Source organism: Chiloscyllium punctatum, chromosome 22 (genome assembly GCF_047496795.1).
Source record: "Chiloscyllium punctatum isolate Juve2018m chromosome 22, sChiPun1.3, whole genome shotgun sequence".
Classification (NCBI taxonomy): domain Eukaryota; kingdom Metazoa; phylum Chordata; class Chondrichthyes; order Orectolobiformes; family Hemiscylliidae; genus Chiloscyllium; species Chiloscyllium punctatum.
This window is the reverse complement of record NC_092760.1, coordinates 66,989,692-67,012,192: the sequence shown is the minus strand read 5'-3', so window position 1 is coordinate 67,012,192 and position 22,501 is coordinate 66,989,692. Positions and strand designations below refer to the sequence as shown.

The 22,501-nt window shown below is 41.4% G+C and overlaps 1 protein-coding gene across 1 annotated transcript in view; it reads left to right on the top strand.

Annotated features, from left to right (window-relative positions):
- The window catches only part of LOC140493745 (doublecortin domain-containing protein 1-like), a 621,788-nt gene that overhangs the window by 470,802 nt on the left and 128,485 nt on the right, over positions 1-22,501 (top strand). The window contains exons 30-32 of the mRNA XM_072592573.1: positions 12,737-12,922; positions 14,974-15,177; positions 18,158-18,365. Of these exons, the coding sequence (XP_072448674.1) occupies positions 12,737-12,922; positions 14,974-15,177; positions 18,158-18,365 (598 nt within the window). The remainder of the gene's footprint in view (positions 1-12,736; positions 12,923-14,973; positions 15,178-18,157; positions 18,366-22,501) is intronic.

Below are 22,501 nucleotides of genomic sequence, written 5' to 3'. Positions count from 1 at the left end.
ATACACTATAAACCAGCATCTAAACACTGTCTACAGGAACATACAGGAGAATATAAACTATAAACTAGCATCTAAACATTGTCTACAGGAACAGATAGGAGAATATACACTATAAACCAACATCTAAACACTGTCTACAGGAACAGACAGGAGAATATAAACTATAAACCAGCATCTAAACACTGTCTACAGGAACAGACAGGAGACTACAAACTATAAACCAGCATCTATACACTGTCTACAGGAACAGGTGGGAGAATATACACTATAAACCAGCATCTAAACACTGTCTACAAGAACAGACAGGAGAATATACACTATAAACCAGCATCTAAACACTGTCTACAAGAACAGACAGGAGAATATACACTATAAACCAGCATCTAAGCACTGTCTATGGGAACAGGTGGGAGAATATACACTATAAACCAGCATCTAAACACTGTCTACAGGAACAGACAGGAGAATATACACTATAAACCAGCATCTAAACACTGTCTATGGGAACAGGCAGGAGAATATACACTATAAACCAGCATCTAAACACTGTCTACAGGAACAGACAGGAGAATATAAACTATAACCCAGCATCTAAACACTGTCTACAGGAACAGACGGGAGAATATACACTATAAACCAGCATCTAAACGCTGTCTACAGGAACAAGCAGGAGACTGCAAACTATAAACTAACATCTAAACACTGTCTACAGGAACAGACGGGAGAATATACACTATAAACCAGCATCTAAACACTGTCTACAGGAACAGGCAGGAGACTACAAACTATAAACCAACATCTAAACACTGTCTACAGGAACAGGCGGGAGAATATACACTATAAACCAGCAACTAAACGCTGTCTACAAGAACAGGGGGGAACTATAAACTATAAACCAGCATCTTAACCAGCATCTAAACACTGTCCACAGGAACAGGAGGGAGACAATAAACCTTTAGTAAGTAAGTCACCTTCTGCTTCCCAAAGGCCTGGCCACCACCTCCATGGAACAAGTCAGGAGCATGATAGAATACTCTCCACTTGCCCGGATGAGTGCAGTTCAAACAACACTCAGGAAACTCAACATTATCTAGAACAAAGCAACTTATTTTATTGATAACTGACCCACTGCCTTCAGCATTCACTTCCTCTATCACCAAGACACTGTGGCAACAGTGTGTACCACCTACAAGATGCACTAGACTAACTCATCAAATGTCCTATAACAACGCCTCCAATTCCTTTGACACTTAGGAGGACAAGGACAGCAGATACATGGGAACATAGCATGGTGGCTCAGTGGTTTGCACTGCTGCCTCACAGCACCAGGGTCCCAGGTTTGATTCCAGCTTCAGACAACTGTCTGTGTGGCGTTTGCACATTCTCCCTGTGTCTGCATGGGTTTCCTCCCACAGTCCAAAGATGTGCAGATCAGGTGGACTGGCCATGCTAAATTGCCCATAGTGTTAGGTGCATTGCTCAGAGAGAAATGGGTCTGGGTGGGCTACTCTTCGGAGGGTCAGTGTGGACTGGTTGGGCTGAAGGGCCTGTTTCCACACTGTGGGGAATCAAAAAACCTCTACCTACAGGATTGCCTCTAAGTCAAAACCATCCTGACTTGGAACTATATTAGTGCTCCTTCACTGTTGCAGGGTCAAATCACTAGATCTCCCTTCCGAACAGCACTGAGGATCAAATATCCCATGGACTACTGCCGTTTATATAAGGCAGATCACCATTACCTTCTCAGAGGCAATAAGGCAGATCACCATTACCTACTCAGAGGCAATAAGTGCTGTCTAGCGAGAAATGCCTGTGTCCCATGAATTAATAAAATAAGAATAGTTTTCAACAAATCTTACATCACTAATGGAGACTGCCATGGCTCATTGTGTCTGTGCTAGTTGCTTGAAAACACTATTGAATTAATTCAACTCTCCTGCTATTTTCAATATATCCAGTTTCCTTTTCAAATCTTGCTATCAAATTGGCTTCCCCTATCCTTTCAGACAGCCTATTCCAGATGTTATCAAATAAGACTGTAAAATAAAAATGCTTCTTATCTCCTGTCTGCATTTTTTTGTTAGTTATATTAAACCGGAGTCTTACAGTTGCCGATGTTCCTGTCTGAGAAACAATTTATTCTTATTTACTTGACCAAAACATATCATAGGTTTGAATAACTCTGTTCTGCCCTTAACCTTTGTTGTTTCATTGAGAATAATCCCATCTTCTGGGGTTTGCTCCCCAACTGATGCCTCTGATCCCTAGATCACTTTGCCATTGTTCCACTTGCTCCAATCAATTCAAATGACTTGAAGCACATTTATATTGTGATGATGATGCTCCTTTAACAAGGTTATGCCGTCCTTGGGTTTTGTTTTGCAGAGAGGTTGTAAAAACAGCAATTCTGAAAAGTCAAGGATTTGAAGGGTTTTGGGGCCAATTTGATTATAGCTAACAGATACTGCATCAGGCAAAAGGCTTTCAAATTAAAAAATCACTTGTATAATGAAAGAGGAATGACCAGTTCTCCCAGCTCAGCTTTTCTCTGATTTGGTTTGGTTTGGGTTGGTTTTTAGCAGTCTGGCTGTTTACAGAAAGCAGTCAGTGAATTTTGAGGCTGCTGGTCCAAGAAACAGTGACATGGAAGAAGGTATTTCATGCTGAATCTCTCTGCCCTCTCTCTAATATCTCTCCTGCAATTGACTTTTCTTTTTTTGCCAAGGGGTCTTTATGGGGATTGTTGCAAGTATTTGGAACAACATCATTAAGTTGGGCTAATCTGTTAGGTTTTCGGAACAGTTATTCTATATTCGGTTCTCTTTTGTTTGTGTTTCATTTGCTAATCTTATAAATAACTTCTGTTTTATTTAAAACTAAATGGTTTGACCAGCTGCATCACTTCTGGAGTATCTGTGTTACACTGGCTTATAACAACTAGCAAAGTTAGGGGCTGGGCTACTTTCTTGAAATGATTTGAGGGAGTCTGGCCTGGTCCATAACAGACTGGGGGCTCTTTGCAGGATTTGTTCTATAGTTCCAATTGGTATTAGGGTTGCTGGACTCAAAGGCTGTGAGTGGTAGGTGTTAGTGTCTTTTCTTCTGGGTGTTGAATTCAGTGCTTGGGATAGCAATGGCTCTTTTAGTCGCCAAGAGGTTTCTGGGGGTGGAAGAAGTGTCTGGGGATTTTACAAAAGGTGATTAAGGCCAAGCTACTGGAATTAGCAGACAAGCTGGAATTGGAGCTGCCTCCTTCTGTGAGGAAAGGAGAGATAATTACAGCAGTAGATCAGCATTTAAATTTTCTGGAAACACAATTAGAATATTTTGAGATGGCTAAAGTTCAATTAAAAATGAGACAGCTTGAGTTAGAGGCAAAAGACAAGGAAAGGGCAACAGAAATGAAATGATTTGAATTACAATTAAAAGCAGAGGAAAGAGGGAGAGGAGAGACTGAAAAGAAGAGAGAGAAAAGGAAGAAAAAGAGAGAGTTTGAACTTCAGGAACTGGCACTTAGACAAGTAAGTTAGCTCAAAAGGGTGGAGATGATGGCTGAAGGTAAGCTTAGTGAGGATGAACAAACCCATGGTAGCCAAAGGCCTGGTGAGAAACTGTTTTAATATATCCAAGCATTTCTTAAATTTGATGAGAAGGAGTGGAAGCCTTTTTCATCTCAGTTGAAAAGGTAGCTAAATAAATGCAATGGCCAGTGAACATGTGGGTTTTGTTGATCCAAATAAAACTTGTAGGTAGAGTTAGTGAGGTATTTGCATCCCTATCAGGTAACTGGGGCATATGAGGAAGTGAAGAAAGCCATCTTAAATGCATATGAGCTTGTGCCAGAAGCCTACAGGCAACATTTCAGGAATCTAAGGAGGGACTCTGGTCAAACCTACATTGAGTTTGAAAGGATTAAACAAAGTAATTTTGATAAGTGTACAAGGGCATTAAAAATAGAGCTATGATGTACTTAGAGAGCAGATTATTTTGGAGGAGTTCAAAAATTCACTTCCTGAAGTCGTGAGAATTCTAATGGAGGAGCAGAGTTAAAACAGTAAGATTAGTGGATGAAATGGCTGATGATTATGAGTTGGTTCATAAATCAAAGTTTGGCTTCCAAAATCAATCTCAATCTGTGAGTCTTAGAAATTAGGGGAAAGAGAAATTCTCATGTAGAAAGGGAAAGGTAGATGTTAGTGAAGATCATAAGGATAACTTACCACAGGGTAAAAAGGAAACCCTTGAATGGGACAGAAAAGTTAAAAAGCTCAGGTGTTTTCACTGCAATAAATAAGGCCACATGAAATCACAGTGTTAATAGTTTAGGAAAAGCACTGGGAAGCCAGATGTAGGGAAACAGGACAAACCAGTGAATTTTGTTGGAGTGATAACAGAAAGCACAGGGAAGGCTAGAAAGCTGCATCAAAATGTACAAACTGGTCAGAGTTTGGTTAAGGAGGAAGTGCCAGATCTTCTTAAAATGTATTCCTGCGAAGGTAAAGTTTACTTGCATAGGCCAGGAGCAGCAGGTAAAGAGGTTACACTGTTAAGAGATACAGGATCCTTTCAATCTGTAATGTTGAAAGGTAAGGAGATATGTACCTCTGAAGGACCCCTCTGTAGAACTCCAGGGAAAGTGTTGGGATAGAGAGAGGGCGGGAGGTCAGTCATTTGGAGATAGTGCCTGTTTAATCACTGTAAACAAAAGATGTGATCACTGTTGGAAGCACGTCTTTGATGTAATGTTTCTATCGGGACCTCAAGCTCTCCTTGGGTTAATCCGATTTTCAGATAATTGGTATTCAGATCATTGAGATTCCTCTGTATACTTTTTGTGATCAGAGATGCACCAAATGAATCAACCAAATTCAGTCCAGTTGAATTAGATTTTGGGCATGAAGTGAGAGGACAGCTAAAATTGATTTAGGAGAAATTGATAAGTCAGAATTCAGAGTCCACATATTTGAACTATTTGTCAAATTTTAGGCAATGATTAAATAGAGCAGGGGAGTTGGCTTGACAGCATTTAAAAGTATCACATCATATAATGAAACAGGAAGCAGACAAGAAATCAAAAACTTGCAATTTTGCAATAGAGGATAAGGTATTAGTGTTACTTCCAGTGATAGGTGAACCTTTAAAAACAAGGTTTAGTGGACCTTATCAAGTCGAAAGGAAATTGAGTGAGGTGAACTACTTGATAAGGAACTCCAGACAGTAAGAAATCTCACAGTGTGTGTCATGTGAACATGCTCAAAAGGTATTTTGACAGGGAAGGAAAGCCAAACGACACTGTGTTATTGGTTACTACACAGAGTGAAGAACCAAGTTCAAGGGATTCTGAATTGGGCATTCCTCAAAGTAAATTGGACAATGAGGAAGTTGTCAAAAATTGGGATAAATTACTGAGTTACCTTCCATAGGATAATCAAAATGACCTGAAAGTTATTGCTATTGCATAGCGACATACATGAAAATAAGCTGGGCAGTACTCACCTGTAGATTTGTTTGTGTGACTCGGGAGGATTTAAATTAGTTTGGCAAGGGGATGAGAACCAAAGCTACATGTCTGAGAGGGGGTTGGTTGTAGATGGGACTGTGACAGGATGTAGTGAATTAATGGAAAAGGTTTTCATGTGATGAAACAAAGGGATTGGTTAAAGTGTGTCTGATTTAATGCAAGGAGAGTCAGAAATAAGAGTGATGAACTGAGAGCATGGATCAGTACTTGAGACTATGATGTTGTGGCCATAACGGAAACGTGGGTTTTACAGGGTCAGGAATGGTTGCTAGATGCTGCAGGGTTTAGAACATTTAAAAAGAACAGGGAGGGTGGAAAAAGAGGAGGGGGTGTAGCATTGCTAATCAGAGAGTGCATCACAGCTACAGAAATGAAGGTTGTTGAAGGTTTATTCACTGAGTCAGTATGGGTGGAAGGTAGGAACAACAAGGGAGCAGCCACCTCATTGGGGGTTTTCTACAGACCCCCTAATATTAATAGAGAGATTGAAGAGCTCAAATGCCAGCAGATTTTGGAAAAATGCAGATGTAGCAGGGTTGTTGTTATGGGTGACCTCAACTTTCCCAATATTGACTGGAACCTCCTTAGTGCAGATGGTTTGGATGGAGCTGTTTTTGTCAGGTGTGTTCAGGAGGGTTTCCTTACTCAGTATGTAGACAGGCCGACGAGGCCATTTTGGATTTGTGCTCGGCAATGAGCCAGGACAGGTATCAGATCTCGCGGTGGGAGAACACTTTGGTGACAGTGACCACAGCTACTTCACATTGACCATAGCCTTGGAGATGGAAAGGAGCAGTTACCAAGGCATGATATTTAATTGGGGAAAAGGAACTTATGACGTTATCAGACAGGAGTTGGGAAGTACAGATTGGGAGCGATTGTTTCACAGAAAGGGCACAACAGACATCTGGAGACTGTTTAAGGAGCAGTTGTTGTGAGTAACGCACAATTTGTTCTTCTGAGACAGGCAAGAAGGGGTAAGATTAAGGAGCCTTGGATGATGAGAATAGAGGATCTTCTGATCAAAAGGAAGAAGGCGGCTTATGTAAGATGGAGGAAGCAAGGATCTAGCACAGCTTTAGAGAATTACAGGCTTACTACTTAGGAGCTCAGAAATGGACGGAGAAGAGCTAGGATGGGGCACAAAGACGGCTTGGCAGGAAGGATTAGGGAGAAATCAAAGGCATTTTACTCATACGTGAGGAATAAGACACTGATCAGGGAGAAGGTAGGACCGATCAGGGATAGCGTAGGGAACTTGAGCATGGAGTCTGAGCAGATAGGGGAAGCCCTAAATGAGTTTTTTGCTTCACTTTTCACTGAGGAAAGGGACCTTGTTTGAGAGCTTTGAGGAGCTGGGAAACAGGCTTGAACAGGTCAAGATTGATGAAATTGACATGCTGGAAATTTTGGCAAACATTAAGATTGATAAGTCCCCACGGCCAGACCAGATTTATCCTAGGCTGCTCCAGGAAGAGAGAAAGGAGGTTGCTAAGTCTCTGCCGAAGGTCTTTGCCTTCTCACTCTCCACGGGAGTCATACCGGAAGGTTGGAGGGAGGCGAATGTTGTTCCTCTTTTCAAGAAGGGGAATGGGGAAATCCCTGGCAATTACAGACCAGTCAGTCTTACGTCTGTGGTCAGCAAGGTTTTAGAAATAATTCTGAGGGATAGGGTTTATCACTATTTGGAAAAGCATAGCATGATTAAAGGCAGTCAGCAGGGGTTTGTGAGTGGCAAGTCATGCCTTACAAATCTTTTTGAGTTCTTTGAGGAGGTGACGAGACAGGTCGATGAAGGTTGAGTAGTGGATGTGGTGTACATCGATTCCAGGCATTTGATAAGGTTCCCCATGGTAGGCTCATTCATAAAGTTGGGAGGTATGGGATACAGGGAGATTTGGCTGTCCGGATTCAGGATTGGTTGGCTGATAGAAGGCAGAGAGTGGTTGTCGATGGAAAGTATTCTGCCTGAAGGTCAGTGGTGAGTGGTGTCCTGCAAGGCTCTGTTCTTGGGCCTCTGCTCTTTGTAGTTTTTATAAATTACTTGAATGAGGAGTGGGTTAGTACATTTGCTGATGACACAAAGGTTGGAGGTGTCATTGATATTATCGAGGGCTATTGTGGGCTGCAACGTGACATAGACAGGATGCAGAGCTGGGCTGAGAAATGGCAGATGGAGTTCAAGCTGGATAAATGCAAAGTGATGCATTTTGGAAGGTCAAAATTGAATGCTGAATATAGGGTTAAAGTCAGGATTCTTTCCAGTGTGGAGGAACTGGGGAATCTTGGTGTTCAAATGCATAGATCCCTCAAAATTGTCACCTAAGTGGATAGGGTTGTTAAGAAAGCATGTGATGTTTTGGCTTTCATTAATAGGGGGGATCGAGTTTAAGAGCCGTGAGGTTTGCTGCAGCTCTACAAGACCCTGGTGAGATACACTTGGAATATTGTGTCCAGTTCTGGTCGCCCTATTATAGGAAAGATACAGAGGCTTTGGAGAGGGTGCAAAGAAGTTTTACCAGGATGCTGCCTGGACTGGAGGGCTTGTCTTACGAAGAGAGGTTGACAAAGCTTGGACCTTTTTCTCTGGAGAGAAGGAGGAAGAGAGGTGACCTGATCGAGGTATACAAGATAATGAGAGGCATGGATACAGTCAATAGCCAGAGACTTTTCCCCAGGACAGGATTGACTGGCACCGGGGTCATAGTTTTAAGATATTAGAGGAAGGTATGGAAGAGACGTCAGAGGTAGGTTCTTTACGCAGAGAGTTGTGAATGCATGGAATGCATTGCCAACAGTGGTGGTGGAAGCAGAGTCATTGGGGGCATTTAAGCAACTGCTGGACATGCACAGGGACAGCAGTAAATTGAGGGGTGCTTAGGTTAGGTAATTTTATTTTAGATTAGGAATAATCCTCGGCACAAGGATTGTGGGCTGAAGAGCCTGTTCTGTGCTGTACCTTTCTATGTTTTATGCTCTATAACCTAATTGTGCGTGACATAGGTATAGGAGATGCTGTTCAGAATAAGCAACGTCCTGATAGACATAACCCTCTAAGGTTGGCATAAGTTCAAAAGGAGATTGAATGCATGCTCCATACGACATAATCAAAGTTAGTTTAAAGTTCCTGGAGCTCACCCATAGTAATGGCGCCAAAATCAAATGGTATCCAATGATTATGTGTGGACCATCATAAAGTCAATGCAGTTACAAAGACTGATGCATATCCAATTCCACAGTTGGAAGACTTTTTGAAAAGGTGGAACACTCAACTTATGTTTCTAAGTTGGACTTGCTTAGAGGATACTGGCAGGCACCTTTGTCCGAAACAACGAAGACAATTTTGGCTTTTGTAACTCTAAATGGACTGTATCAGTTTAATGTCATGCCATTTGGTGTGAAAAATACACCAGCCACATTTCAGAGACTCACCAGTAAGGTCATTGCTGGATTGCCCAATTGTGCCGTATACATAGATGACCTGGTGATTTTTAGTCACACGTGGAAGGAACATTTGCAACATTTGTCAGAATTGTTCAATCAACTTCAGGAGGCAGGCTTAGTGATAAACTTGGCTAAAAGTGAATTTGCCAAAGCCCAAATTACCTTCCTGTGCCATGTGATTGGACATGGACAATTGGGCCCATGGAACGCAAAACAAAGATAATTGGGGAGTTACCCATCCCATCGACAATAAGAGCAGTACTATGATTCCAGGGATTGAGTGGATTTTATCAAAAATTTATATCGAATTTTAGCAGAGAGGCTGCACCATTCACTGGATTGCTAAAGAAAAGGCAAGGTGGAAGTGGACTGTCAGAAGACATTTGACAGCCTGAAGACTGTGTTAAACACTGCCCCAGTGTTAGCCACAACTATATTATGCAAAGCCATTCAAGGGGGCTATTGATGCAAGTACTGTGGGTGTCAGTGCTGTACTCTTGCAAGAAGATAACAAGAAGATAGAAAGACCTATCAGGTATTTCTCGAGGAAACTGAACATGTATCAGCAGAAATATTCAACAATTGAGAAGGAGACTTCGAGCTTAGTGTTGGCATTACAACATTTCAATGTTTATGTTACCAGTAATATTTCTGAGACAATCATATACACTGACCATAACCCATTGACATTTTGTGGAGAAATTTAAGGACAAAAATGCCAGACTGTTTAAATGTTATTACAGTAATTCAGTTTGAAAATTGTGCACGTGGCAGGACAATAAATATGATTGCCGACACAATGTTGAGACTTGAATGAGAAATGGAGGCGTTTGGTGGCGGGAGTAAAACAGATTTGAACAAAACGTAATAGTACGTGTTTGCATGATTTTTGTCAATGTAATGTATATGTGTTAAGGCAGCATCCTGTTCGTGGAAAAAGACCATTTGTGGATTTACTGCAAAGTAGAAATGTGAGGGAGATAGTTTCACTTATTTTTCAAATTGTTGAAACACTTGCCCTTCAGAGTAATCTAAGGTGTATTAGGCAGTATTCATGGCCTGGCAATGATTGTGTTGGACCCTTTCATGAATTTGCACAATATGCAAGTTATGATTTCACCAGGACTGCTACCATGGTGCAGGCTGGTTTTGATATTACCTCCCCCAGCATCACAATTACACAGTGAGCAGATGGCTAGGGCCATTTCAATGAGTTTGGCAATATGAGTGATCTTGTAGAGCATGGAACTTTGGGAGTATCAACAAGTTTATTGACTGATAAATTTAGTCTTTCAGTATAGGAGCCATTTGCAGATTGCTCAACTAACAGATCAAGGTTTCTCCATTTCAGTGGTAAACTTGCACATAGTGTGAGTAAAGAAATTAGTAAAGAAATTCTTTTATGCAGCTACGGATTCAAATATCTCAAAAGTGTCAACTATATGTCAGAAGTATGCAAGAGGTACTGGTTATTCCATCCAAGACATGCTTGGCATGGTAACCATAAAAGATGTTTGCAAGAGCTGGGCATAGATGGCATCCCATGGCTCACCATCTATTTAAATGTAAATGGTGTTGTCGAAATTGAACTCAACTGCGCAGGTTGCTAGATTCATAAGTTAGATTAACACCGATTCAACACCAGTGGTACGTCTAGATCACTGTGATATAGTGATATGGGGCTTCCTTGAGCCTATATTGAAAAATAAAATTATAAAGTGCACATTGATACACTACAGTTCTCCATATGAAAGTAAAGGAATCTTTCACAGTGTCTGTGGAAAATGTGGCTGCAATAGTTCACTCACCAGTTGGCCAATACATGTTGTGCAGAGCCAGTATTAGATAATTCAGGGTGTAAAGGGACACTGCTTCTATGCATATTGGGTAGTCCATATAGTGCCCACAGTGAGATGTGAAAAAGAAAACCTGCAATATCATCAGCTAGCAGATTACCAACATTATGGAGGTCCAACAAGGACCTTTGCAACTTGACCTTGAGTGTACTGTGTGTTCATGTGTCATGCCAGGTCCTATAAATTTATATTTGGAACCATCATTGATAGCAGCCCAAATTTTGTTCAGGTTGGTATATTTGTTGAACATAGAATCATAGAGTCATAGAGATGTACAGCATGGAAACAGACCCTTCAGTCCAACCCGTCCATGCCGACCAGATATCCCAACCCAATCTAGTCCCACTTGCCTGCACCCAGCCCATATCCCTCCAAACCCTTCCTATTCATATACCCATCCAAATGTCTCTTAAATGTTGCAATTGTACAAGCCTCCACCACTTTCTCGGCAGCTCATTCCATACACATATCACCCTCTGCGTGAAAATGTTGCCCCTTAGGTCTCTTTTATATCTTTCCCCTCTCACCCTAAACCTATGCCCTCTAGTTCTGGACTCCCTAACCCCAGGGAAAAGACTTTGCCTATTTACCCTATCCATGCCTCTCATAATTTTGTAAACCTCTATAAGGTCACCCCTTAGCCTCCAATGCTCCAGGGAAAGCAGCCCCAACCTGTTCAGCCTCTCCCTATAGCTCAAATCCTCCATCCCTTGTAAACCTTTTCTGAACCCTTTCAAGTTTCACAACATCTTTCCAATAGGAAGGAGACCAGAATTGCATGCAATATTCCAGCAGTGGCCTAACCAATGTCCTGTGGAGTTGCAACATGACATCCCAACTCCTGTACTCAAAACATGACTACTTCAGTTCCCTTGTCAGTTTTATCTATTTAAATATCAGGATTTTTCTTGAGATTTCACCATGACTATTTCATAGATACTTGTTTCCATAGATCCCCTCAGTGTGGAAGCAGGCTATTTAGCCCATCGATCCACACCAGCCCTCTATCGAGCATGCCCCCAGATGCACCTCCCCATCCTAACCCTGTGACCTGCATTTACTATGGCTAATCCACTTAGTCTACACATCCCTGGATACTATGGGCAACTTAACATGGCCAATCCACCTAATCTGCACATACTTTGACTGAGGGAGTAAACTGGAATGCCTATAGGAAACCGATGAAGACACAGGGAGAATGTGCAAACTCCACACAGACTGTCCCAAAGTGAATTCAAACCCAGGTCCCTGGTGCTGTGAGGCACTTTCTATTCCATTCTCCCTCTTCTTTTGTTACTTTCTCTTAAATGTATCCATGCTATTTGATCTGTGGTAGCAAGTTGGAGATGGTGAGAACTGCAGATGCTAGAAAGTCAGAGTGGAGCTGGAAAAAGCACAGCAGGTCAAGCAACATCAGCGGAGCAGGGGATTCGATGAAAGGTTCTGACCTGAAATGTCAACTCCCCTGCTCCTCTGACGCTGCTTGATCTGCTGTGCTATTTTCAGTTCCATACTTTATCGACTTGTGGTATTAAGCTCCACAGTGTAACCATCTTGCTTATTGACCTGTCTTACGACCTAGTGTTGGATTCCTTTAAAATTGGAAATATTTATCCATCAATTGCTTCATAATTGTAAAATCTTCCTCAGGTCGCCCTTAGCCTTTTCTGGTCTAGAAAAAAATAATCCTACCTAGTTCATCTTTTCCTAATAATTTATAACGTCTGGTAACTTCCCCCATACTTCTTCCATAGTATAAAAGCTGGAATGCTAAGTAGTCTAACTCTGTGTGTGTGCACGCGCACCTGAGTGTGTACCTGTGTGTGTCTGTGTGTGTGCGTGTCCTTATCTCATTTATCTTTAGAAGTGCTTATCTATGTGTCTTCTGTTCTTCCTTTAATTTTTATATTAGGGTTATTATATTACCCATGCCTGCACAAAGCAGAAGACTATGGTTTGTTTGGCATGTTCCAGGGCACTGAGAGGACAGAACATTATGACAAAACTCAACCCAGGTAACTCATTCATCTGCGCAACAGGCCGGGAACTTAGCCAGATTGAAGAAACAGGGCCTTTTAAATGCATTAGAGTTACAAAGGTAAGCAATGCTTTATTCTGGTTGAATATTTAACCAAGTGAGAATTGATACTGCTGTGAGTTACATTGTGCCTGCCATTGAATTAGAAGGGGGGCAAAATTTACATCAGGATTCATGGCAAACAATAAATCTCACATCACTTTGCTTCCTCATCAAATTGAGCCTATTTAAATGTATTTCCTGTGAATTACAACAGTGTTTATGGCTGAAACTTGAATGAATGATTGATTTATTGTTGTCACATGTACTGAGATACAGTGAAAAGTGTTGTTTTGCATGCTAAAGCAATATCCATGAATAAAAACTTTTTTAAAATAAAACAAAGTCAATGGAGGACCATGTCAGTCCAACTATCAATATTTCCAGCTTATTCCATGAATTGGAGCATGTTAAATACTATAAAAGTGTGTAAATGAAAACAATCCCTGTCACTAATAGCATTGTGGTTTCCAGGGATGTTTGATAGGGGAATTACTTAAATCAACTCCATTCTAGCTGGGACTTGTGGTATCATCATATGCAACTTCATGAGGAAGGGCTGCGTCATTGGTATTGATAATAAGATTGAGTTCATTTGGGAGCACCATGGGAACTGTCACAGTTTAATGTAAGATTAGTACATGGGATGAAGGTTCATGGATCATCATTCCAGACTCATGATTTCTCTCCATTGCTTACTTTGTGGTATATAGCACCACCATACATGAATTGTTTACACATCATATTTTGTGGACCGATCAGAGAAATTGGGATTGTCTACTTAGTGCAGATAAGGAAAAGTGAACTTTTAATGGAGAAGTAAGGCGTTTTGATAAAGTGAATCGGTAGAAACTATTTATATTGGAGGGATAGTAACCAGAAAACAGATTTAAGTCTCTTGGTGAATGTACTTATATGAGGGAAAGCTATTCAGTTGCTCGAGTCTGCTCTGCTTTTGATTATGGCTGATGTGGATCTCACCTCCATTTTTGATCTGATCTGGAATGTGTTGCCTAAAAGATCTCTGAAAGATTCAATAGCAAATTCCAAAAGAAATAAAAACCCGACAAAAATAAAGCAGCACTCTGGAGACTCCAACTAATGGGTAGCACTTTCAAAATTCCTTCAAAATTTACATTCATCTTTGCAATGCCTCTGGAATACTTTGGCATCGATTTCCCCTCAGGATTCTCTTGTGCAATGCAGTGGGAGTGCCCAGAAAAATTATACAATATAACCAGAGACTTCCTATGTGGACCAAATGTAAGTTACGGTTTCCATTTCAACTATAACCAAGACCTCAGTGGTTTATTCACATGATAAGCTTCTCCTAATAATGTGTCCTCACTCCAGCTATGGCAACAAAATCAGTGACAGCAGTAATACCTTTATGTAGCAACTTTAATGTACTTAAAAGCCATAAGGTGCTTTGTAGGAAAGTATCTGAAAAATCTGATACCGAACCAAATAGTGTGATATTTAATATTAGATATTATCTGGGTCAAAATTCTATGTTTAAAGATATGTGTCATAGGAGCTCAGAGATGAAAATTTTCGTAGAGTCATAGAAGCATAGCATCATCCAGCATGAAAACAGAACCTTCGGTCTACTCGTCCATACTGACCAAGTTTCCCAAACTAAACTAGTCCCACTTGCCTGCATTTGTCCCATATCTCTCCAAGCCTTTCCTGCCCAAATGTCTTTTAAATGTTATAACTGTACTTGCATCGGCCACTTCTTCTGGCAATTCATTATACATATGAAACATTCTCTGTGTGAAAATGTTGTTCCTTAAGTCCCTGTTAAATACTTTTCCTCTCACCTTAAAAGTATGCCCCCTTGTTTTGAACTCCCCCACCCTAAGGAAAAGACCTTTGCTATTCATCTTATTTATATTCCTCATGATTTTGTAAACCCCTATAATGTCACCCCTCAGGAATGAATATCTGGAATTTAGGGCTTTAACCATTGAAAGCAAGGTTAACATTGGTGGCATGATTAAAATTGGATGCACAAGGTGTTGCACATCACATTTGTAAAAGCTGGCAGATTTCACTTCTGTTTTTTGCAGACTGACCTTTCTACCTCTGAAGTTGAAAATACTTTGGCTTACTGGGAAGAGAAATGGATTTCTTTGCGGAAGGAGACCTCAGTGCAGACAATCTCACGTGAGATCTCAGCTGCCAAGACCCAACTGGCAGTAAGAGTCATGGCCTACCGAAATGGGGCTGGATATGAGGATGGTCAATTGATCATTGGGACAACATTTTCCTCGGTAATATTGCCAGGCTAAGTAAATAATCTGCTCAGATGTAGGACAGCAAATGCTGGTTTGCCAGCCTCTCAGGAGAGATGATTGCCAATCATTCTCAGCACTAATGATATGTCTACTCTAGACACATAGAATCATAAAACCCCTGCAGCAGTGGGTTTGAAGGGTAAATGTGCACATGGAGTAAGTGGAAGGCAGGTGCATCCTCACATGTCTGCTGTAACCATCATCTCCGTTTTCCATTGGAAGTTCTGTGATATGCATTTAATGTTGGGTTACAGCTGAATTCTACCAAAGCAGCATCTTTGACTGTTTATTGCTCAGATTCCCAAGCTATCTATATATTTAGAACTGCGCTATGTATATTTAAATTTCCTGCATACCATTTTAATTATATATTTTAGTAAAGCTCAGCACTGTGATAAAAGTTGAAGAGAAACATTTCACTAAATCTTATTTATCTGATATTTTAATTGTCTGCTCCTTATGTTGAACTTGCTGTGCACTTTCTGAACTAAGGGCTACAATATTTGTCACCAACTGCTGATTGAGGTGAGAGGACAGCATGTGCTCTGCATCTTATACTCCTGCCAAGGCCCACATTAATCATCATGTTGTTGACGATAATAATCAGCCATTGTGTGTATGGAGAGCAGGCAGATACAATGCTTATTTAATCACAACCCATCATTTCAACCTCACTACTCCAGTGAATGCTCTCTCTTAAAGACGATCTATCTAACTTGCAGGTTGGTTGCTTCATATGACCAATTAATTCTTGCAGCCAGCAATGATGTGCCATCTTTTCCTGCTGAAGAAAAGCCAAGTGTGACAATGACTGTGTTGCAATATATTTAGGTGATGTATTTGACACGATGTAATAGCTGGAAGTATGCTCAAGCTGTGAGTTGTGAGCGTGTGAGCTTCAGCGATAATTGTGTAAGGATCAGTTGAAGCATTTTGATGTGAGGCTTGAGCCCGATTGACATAGATTGTTGGTCAGCGAGTGATTATTGGGAAGATTTAGAGTGTGATTATTGGAGTATTGTGTGAGACTGATTGTTTAGTTGTAAGAAGTCAGGTCAAGAAGATGCATTCATTGACCCGATCATTCGTGTGAAGTAATTAAATTTCTTGGGTCATTGCACACATGTCCTACACTTGTGATTCTATAAGTTACATCCACATAACTAGAGAATGCTTCCTTTCCATATTGTGCCATTTTGCCTCCTTCCTGAAGTCTTCAATCCTTCCATCCTCTGTATCAGGCAGAAAGCACCTTGCCCTTAAGAGGTTCAGATTGGCCTAACGTTGGGCGAGTTGGCTTTGTTGCGCTCCCTTGGCAGGAATGCGGGTCACTTGATAAGCTGTGCAGTAACTCAGTGCAGGACTGCATAGCACTGCATGAGCAAGTGGCATGAAGTTTTGCATTCTATCTGTCTCCCTTTATTAAGGTGTGGCATAACCACGTATCACTTTTCCTGGGTGTGTTCTCAAGAACTAGCTCCTAACAATATTAACTAAAGTTTAATTGTTGGTAAATCAAAATACAGAGGAAAAACAATTGACCAATAAACCTTGATATTGGTAGGTGTGTGGAGAGAGATAAGAGATGACTTTTAGAAACAGAGAAATCTGAAAAATCCAGTGGTGCTTCCATTGTTTTCCGACTGCCATTCCTTTGCCCACTCTCCTAGCTTGTCCAAGTCCTTCTATAGCCTCCCTAATTCCTCAACAACACCTCTCCCTCTACGTATCTTTGTGTTATCTGCAACAATGCCCTCAGTTCCTTCATTGACGTCATTAATGTATGAAATGAATAGTTGTGGTTCCAACATTGACCCCTGCTGAACGCCACTAGTCACCAGCTGCCATCCTGAAAAAGACCCCTTTATCCCCAATCTCTGCCTTCTACCAGTCAGTCAATACTCTATCCATGCCATCATCTTGTCCCTAACACCATGGGCTTTTATCTTATTTAGTGGCTTCCTGTACACTACTTTGTCAAAGACCTTCTGGAAATCTAAACAGATCACATCCACTGGCTCCTCTTCATCTACTTTGCTCATTACCTCCTCAAAAAATTCTAAGAGATTTGTCTGGCATGCCCACCCTTGATGAAGCCATAGTGACTATTTTACCATGCACAGCATTGTGGGTCTACCTTCAGCACAGACTGCAGCGGTTCAAGAAGGCAGCTTATGATCATTTTCTCAATGACAAATAGAGACACGCTATAAATGCTGTCCTGACAACAATGACCACATCCCACAAGTGAGTTAAACAAAAAGCATTGTTACAACCCATTGGCAGGCGGAGACTCAATTTTAGAGGAAGTACAACAAGCTTCCTGCTGGCTTGCATGTTTCCAATTTATAGGGGATCTGAAGGGATGTTCCCCCCATTCATAGGTAATGACAGCCTGCCATTAGGGAAGGCAGGAAGTACTGAGAGCCAACTCCATTTCCCTTTCCCCTGCAACTTCAGCTGCATGACACCCCCACACAACCCACTATTCCTCAGCTATCACTCATCTGTGGGCTCATGTGGGTGCTGTACCACCTTACTAATGGCACTGCCAGGCAATAGATTTTTCTGCAGGTGGGGCTTTGGTCTTGGGAACCTTAATTCCAAAGAAGTCCCAGTGTTGCCGAGTGAAATGCCTGAGTGGCACATAATTGTTTGTTACTGGCAATGGGCAATGGCTAGTACACAGTATTGCCATTTAATCCTTAAAATTAGTGCTGCCAATCATTTGAACAACTAAGTTGCTCATTAAGTGATTTTCTTGTCAACAATGTAATTTCTAGGCTTAACTTTGTTCATCATTGTTGCACAGTGCTGTGTTATTGAATTTAAAGAAATTCATTCCCCCTTTTCAGAACAAAGAATGTCTCACAAACTGTGTCAATGTTAATAATTATGTTCCCCCCATTCCTGTGCTATTTATTTTCCTTTATCTTCTCTGGTTGTTTTAATCTAGTTGCTTGCCACATGCACTCAAAGACTAGCACTCACCAGACCGGCATGCAGACTGTACACAGCTGATGGGATCCTGATCCTGACCCTACCTGAGTTGATAGCATGGGCAGTCAACGAGACGTTGCAAGAACACAAATCCAAAACAAAACAAAATGATGAGGATGAGGGTGGAAGACCGAGTGAATTGGGAAGTGAGGAAATCAAAGAAGGTATGTCATTCCCTTTAAGTTCAAATTACTTCAGCAGCCACACACTGGCTTCTGGGACTTGGTATCTGATATTGAGTAACTGATAAAGAGTCAACTAAAGGAAGTAAGGAAAGCATAAAACATAATGAAAAAAGTATTTAAATGTGCCCAGATAATTGGAAGAGCAGATGATTGGTCAGAACATAAAGATTGGTAGAGAAACCAAGGCTTAAGCAAGAGAAACAATTAACATCTAAGAGGAAGCTAGCTAGAAATATAAAAGGTAGATAGCAAGAGTTCCTACAGGTATGCTTAAAAAGGAAAGAGTAAATGCAGTGTGTGCTAGTCTTTTGTAGAGTGAGAGTGGAGCGTTGGCAGTCGGCCATATGGAAATGGCAGATGAAAAATAACAAATGTTTTGCTTCTGTCTTCCTGACAAAGGATATAAAAAGTATTAGACACAGCTGTAAATCAGTAAGTGGAAGAAAGAGAGGAAACTACAAGCCAAACAAACGGCACTAAACAAACCGATGGAGCTGCTGGTTGATAGGTCCTTGGGTCCTGAAGGGCTTTATCCCGTGGTTTTAAAAGAGGTAGTTAATGAGGTAATGGATATATTAATGTTACCTTTTTTAAAAAAAATCACTAGATTCCAGAAAGATTCCAGGAAAGTAGCCACTACAACCGCTCTAGTCAGGGAAGGAAGAGGTAAAAAACAGAAAACTATAGGCTATAGTTGATGAGTCATATCTGTTTCCCTTGACATACAGTTTAAAAACCAAGGGTCATAGACTCAAGCTAAGTGCCACAAGGATTAGAGGCAGCATGAGGAATTTTTTTTTACACAGAGGGAGGTGGAGGCAGAGATTTTAAACTCTTTTAATAAATACTTGTGTCTGCACCCTTAAGTGCTTTAAGCTGTAGGACTATGAGCCGTGTGCAGCATGGTGGAATTAGAAAGGCCATCTTGGTGTCTTTGGGTCGGCATGGACAAGATGGACTGAATGGCCCCTTTCTGTGAAATTGATGCAAATGTCAAGGATGTCTCTGAACAGCCAGAGGTTGTGGTCCATATTTGAACTAATGACCTGAGCAGGAAGGGTGATGAGTTCCTGCGAAAGGGATTTAGGGAATTAAGCCGGAAGTAAAAAAGCATGACCTCTAGGATTGTAGTCTCAACATTACTCCCTGTCCCACTTGCCAAGGAAATCAGAAGTAGGAAGATAGTACAGCTCAATACCTCGCTAAAGAGCTAGTGTAGGAGGGATGGATTCAGGTATTTGGATCATTGAGATTTCTTTCAGGGCATGTGGGATCTGTGGAAGTAGGATAAGTTGCACTGAGATTCATAGAGTCATAGAGATGTTCAGCACAGAAATAGACCCTTCGGTCCAACTCATCCATGCTGACCAGATATCCTAATCTAATTTAGTTCCATTTGCCAGCACTTGGCCCATATCCCTCTAAACCCTTCCTATTCATATACCCATCCAGATGCATTTTAAATGCTGTAATTGTACCGACCTCCACCACTGCCTCCAGCAGCTCATTCCATACACGCACCACCCTCTGCGTGAAAAAGTTGGCCCTTGGGTCCCTTTTATATCTTTCCTCTCCCACCATAACCTATGCCCTCTAGTTCTGGACTGCCCTACCACAAGGAAAAGATCTTGTCTATTTATCCTATTCATGATTTTATGAACCTCCATAATGTCACCCCTCAGCCTCCGATGCTCCAGGGAAAACAGCCTCAGCCTATTCAGCTTAAATCTTCCAACCCTGGCAACATTCTTGTAAATCTTTTCTGAACCCTTTCAAGTTTCACAACATCCTTCCAATAAGAAGGATACCAGAATTGCATACAGTATTCCAAAAGTGGTCTAACCAATGTCCTGTACAGCCACAACATGACCTCCCAACTCCTGTACTCAATACTCTGACTAATAAAGGAAAACATACTGAGCTCCTTCTTCACTATCCTATCTATCTGCAACTCTACTGTCAAGAAACTATGAACCTGCACTCCAAAGTCCCTTTGTTCAGCAACACTCCCTAGGACCTTACCATTAAGCGTGTAAGTCCTGATCTGATTTGCTTTTCCATAATGTCGCACCTCACATTTATCTAAATTAAACTCCAACTGCCACTCCTCAGCCCATTGACTCATCTGATCAAGATCCCATTGTAATCTGAGGTAACCTTCTTCGCTGTCCACTACACCTCCAATTTTGGTGTCATCTGCAAACTTATTAACTATACCTCCTATGTTCACATCCAAATCATTTATATTGAAGAGGCACCTATATCCTTGCAGGAAGTTGCTAGTACCACTGAGGAGGGTTCAAACTAGTGTGGCAGGGCAGTGGGTACCAGAGCATGAGGTCAGCATGTGGACAGAAGGTAGAGGTTAATAGGATGAACAGGTAGGGCCAGTTTAATGAACAAGATGCAACGATAAAAAGTGTATTGAGAAAAGCAGGGGGGAGAAATAATAAGATGCTGGAGGGCATGATAGAGTGTGCAGCCAAAATTCTTTATACAAATGCATGGAGTATAAGGAACAAACTAAATGGGCTTCAGGCATAGATTCAAATGGGAAATTATGATATAGTAGCCATTACAAAGACATAGCTGTGAGTTAGTCTGGACTGGGAACTAAATATATCAGGTTATAAAGTATACAGGAGGGATAGAGAAAATGGCAGAGCAGGTGAGTAACATTGTTGATTAGAAACAGAATTACTTCTATAGAGAGGGAGGATTTAATGAGGGGAAAGCGCCCACTGGAGACCTTATGGGTGGAACAGATGAACCACAATAAGTCATAGCTAAAACCACAATAGATGTAATATATAGACTGCCTGGTTGCAGCTCAGCAGTGTTATATTGCATAAGGGCTGAAATTAGGCAGTTATGTAGCAAAAGCAGAGTAGTATTAATGAGGATTTTAATCTTAACATAGACTGGGAGAGATAGACAAGCATTTCCCAGAAACGTTGGAAATTTCTTGAATGTGTTGAGAATACTTCCCTACGGCAATATGTCTCTGATGTGACAAAGGGACAAGTTATATTGGATCTAGTAAGGAGCAATGAGTCTGATTTAATTAGTGCCCTAATAGTTTGTGATCATAATATGATTGAGATTCATGTTGTGTTTGTGAGAGGTAAACAAAGATCAATAGAACAATAGAACAATACAGCACAGAACAGGCCCTTCGGCCCACGATGTTGTGCCGAACTTCTATCCTAGATTAAGCACCCATCCATGTACCTATCCAAATGCCTCTTAAAGGTCGCCAATGATTCTGACTCTACCACTCCCACGGGCAGCGCATTCCATGCCCCCACCACTCTCTGGGTAAAGAACCCACCCCTGACATCTCCCCTATACCTTCCACCCTTCACCTTAAATTTATGTCCCCTTGTAACACTCTGTTGTACCCGGGGAAAAAGTCTCTGACTGTCTACTCTATCTATTCCTCTGATCATCTTATAAACCTCTATCAAGACACCCCTCATCCTTCGCCGTTTCAACGAGAAAAGGCCGAGAACTCTCAACCTATCCTCGTACGACCTATTCTCCATTCCAGGCAACATCCTGGTAAATCTCTGCACCCTCTCCAAAGCTTCCACATCTTTCCTAAAGTGAGGCGACCAGGACTGCACACAGTACTCCAACTGTGGCCTAACCAAAGTCCTGTACAGCTGCAACATCACTTCACGACTCTTGAATTCAATCCCTCTGCTAATGAACGATAATACACCATAGGCCTTCTTACAAACTCTATCCACCTGAGTGGCAACTTTCAAAGATCTATGTACATAGACCCCAAGATCCCTCTGTTCCTCCACCTGACTAAGAACCCTACCATTAACCCTGTATTCCGCATTCTTATTTGTTCTTCCAAAATGGACAACCTCACACTTGGCAGGGTTGAACTCCATCTGCCACTCCTCAGCCCAGCTCTGCGTCATATCTAAGTCCCTTTGCAAACGACAAATGCCCTCCTCACTGTCCACAACTCCACCTATCTTCGTATCATCTGCAAATTTACTGACCCACCCTTCGACTCCCTCATCCAAGTCATTAATAAAAATTACAAACAGCAGAGGACCCAGAACTGATCCCTGCAGAACTCCACTTGTAACTGGGCT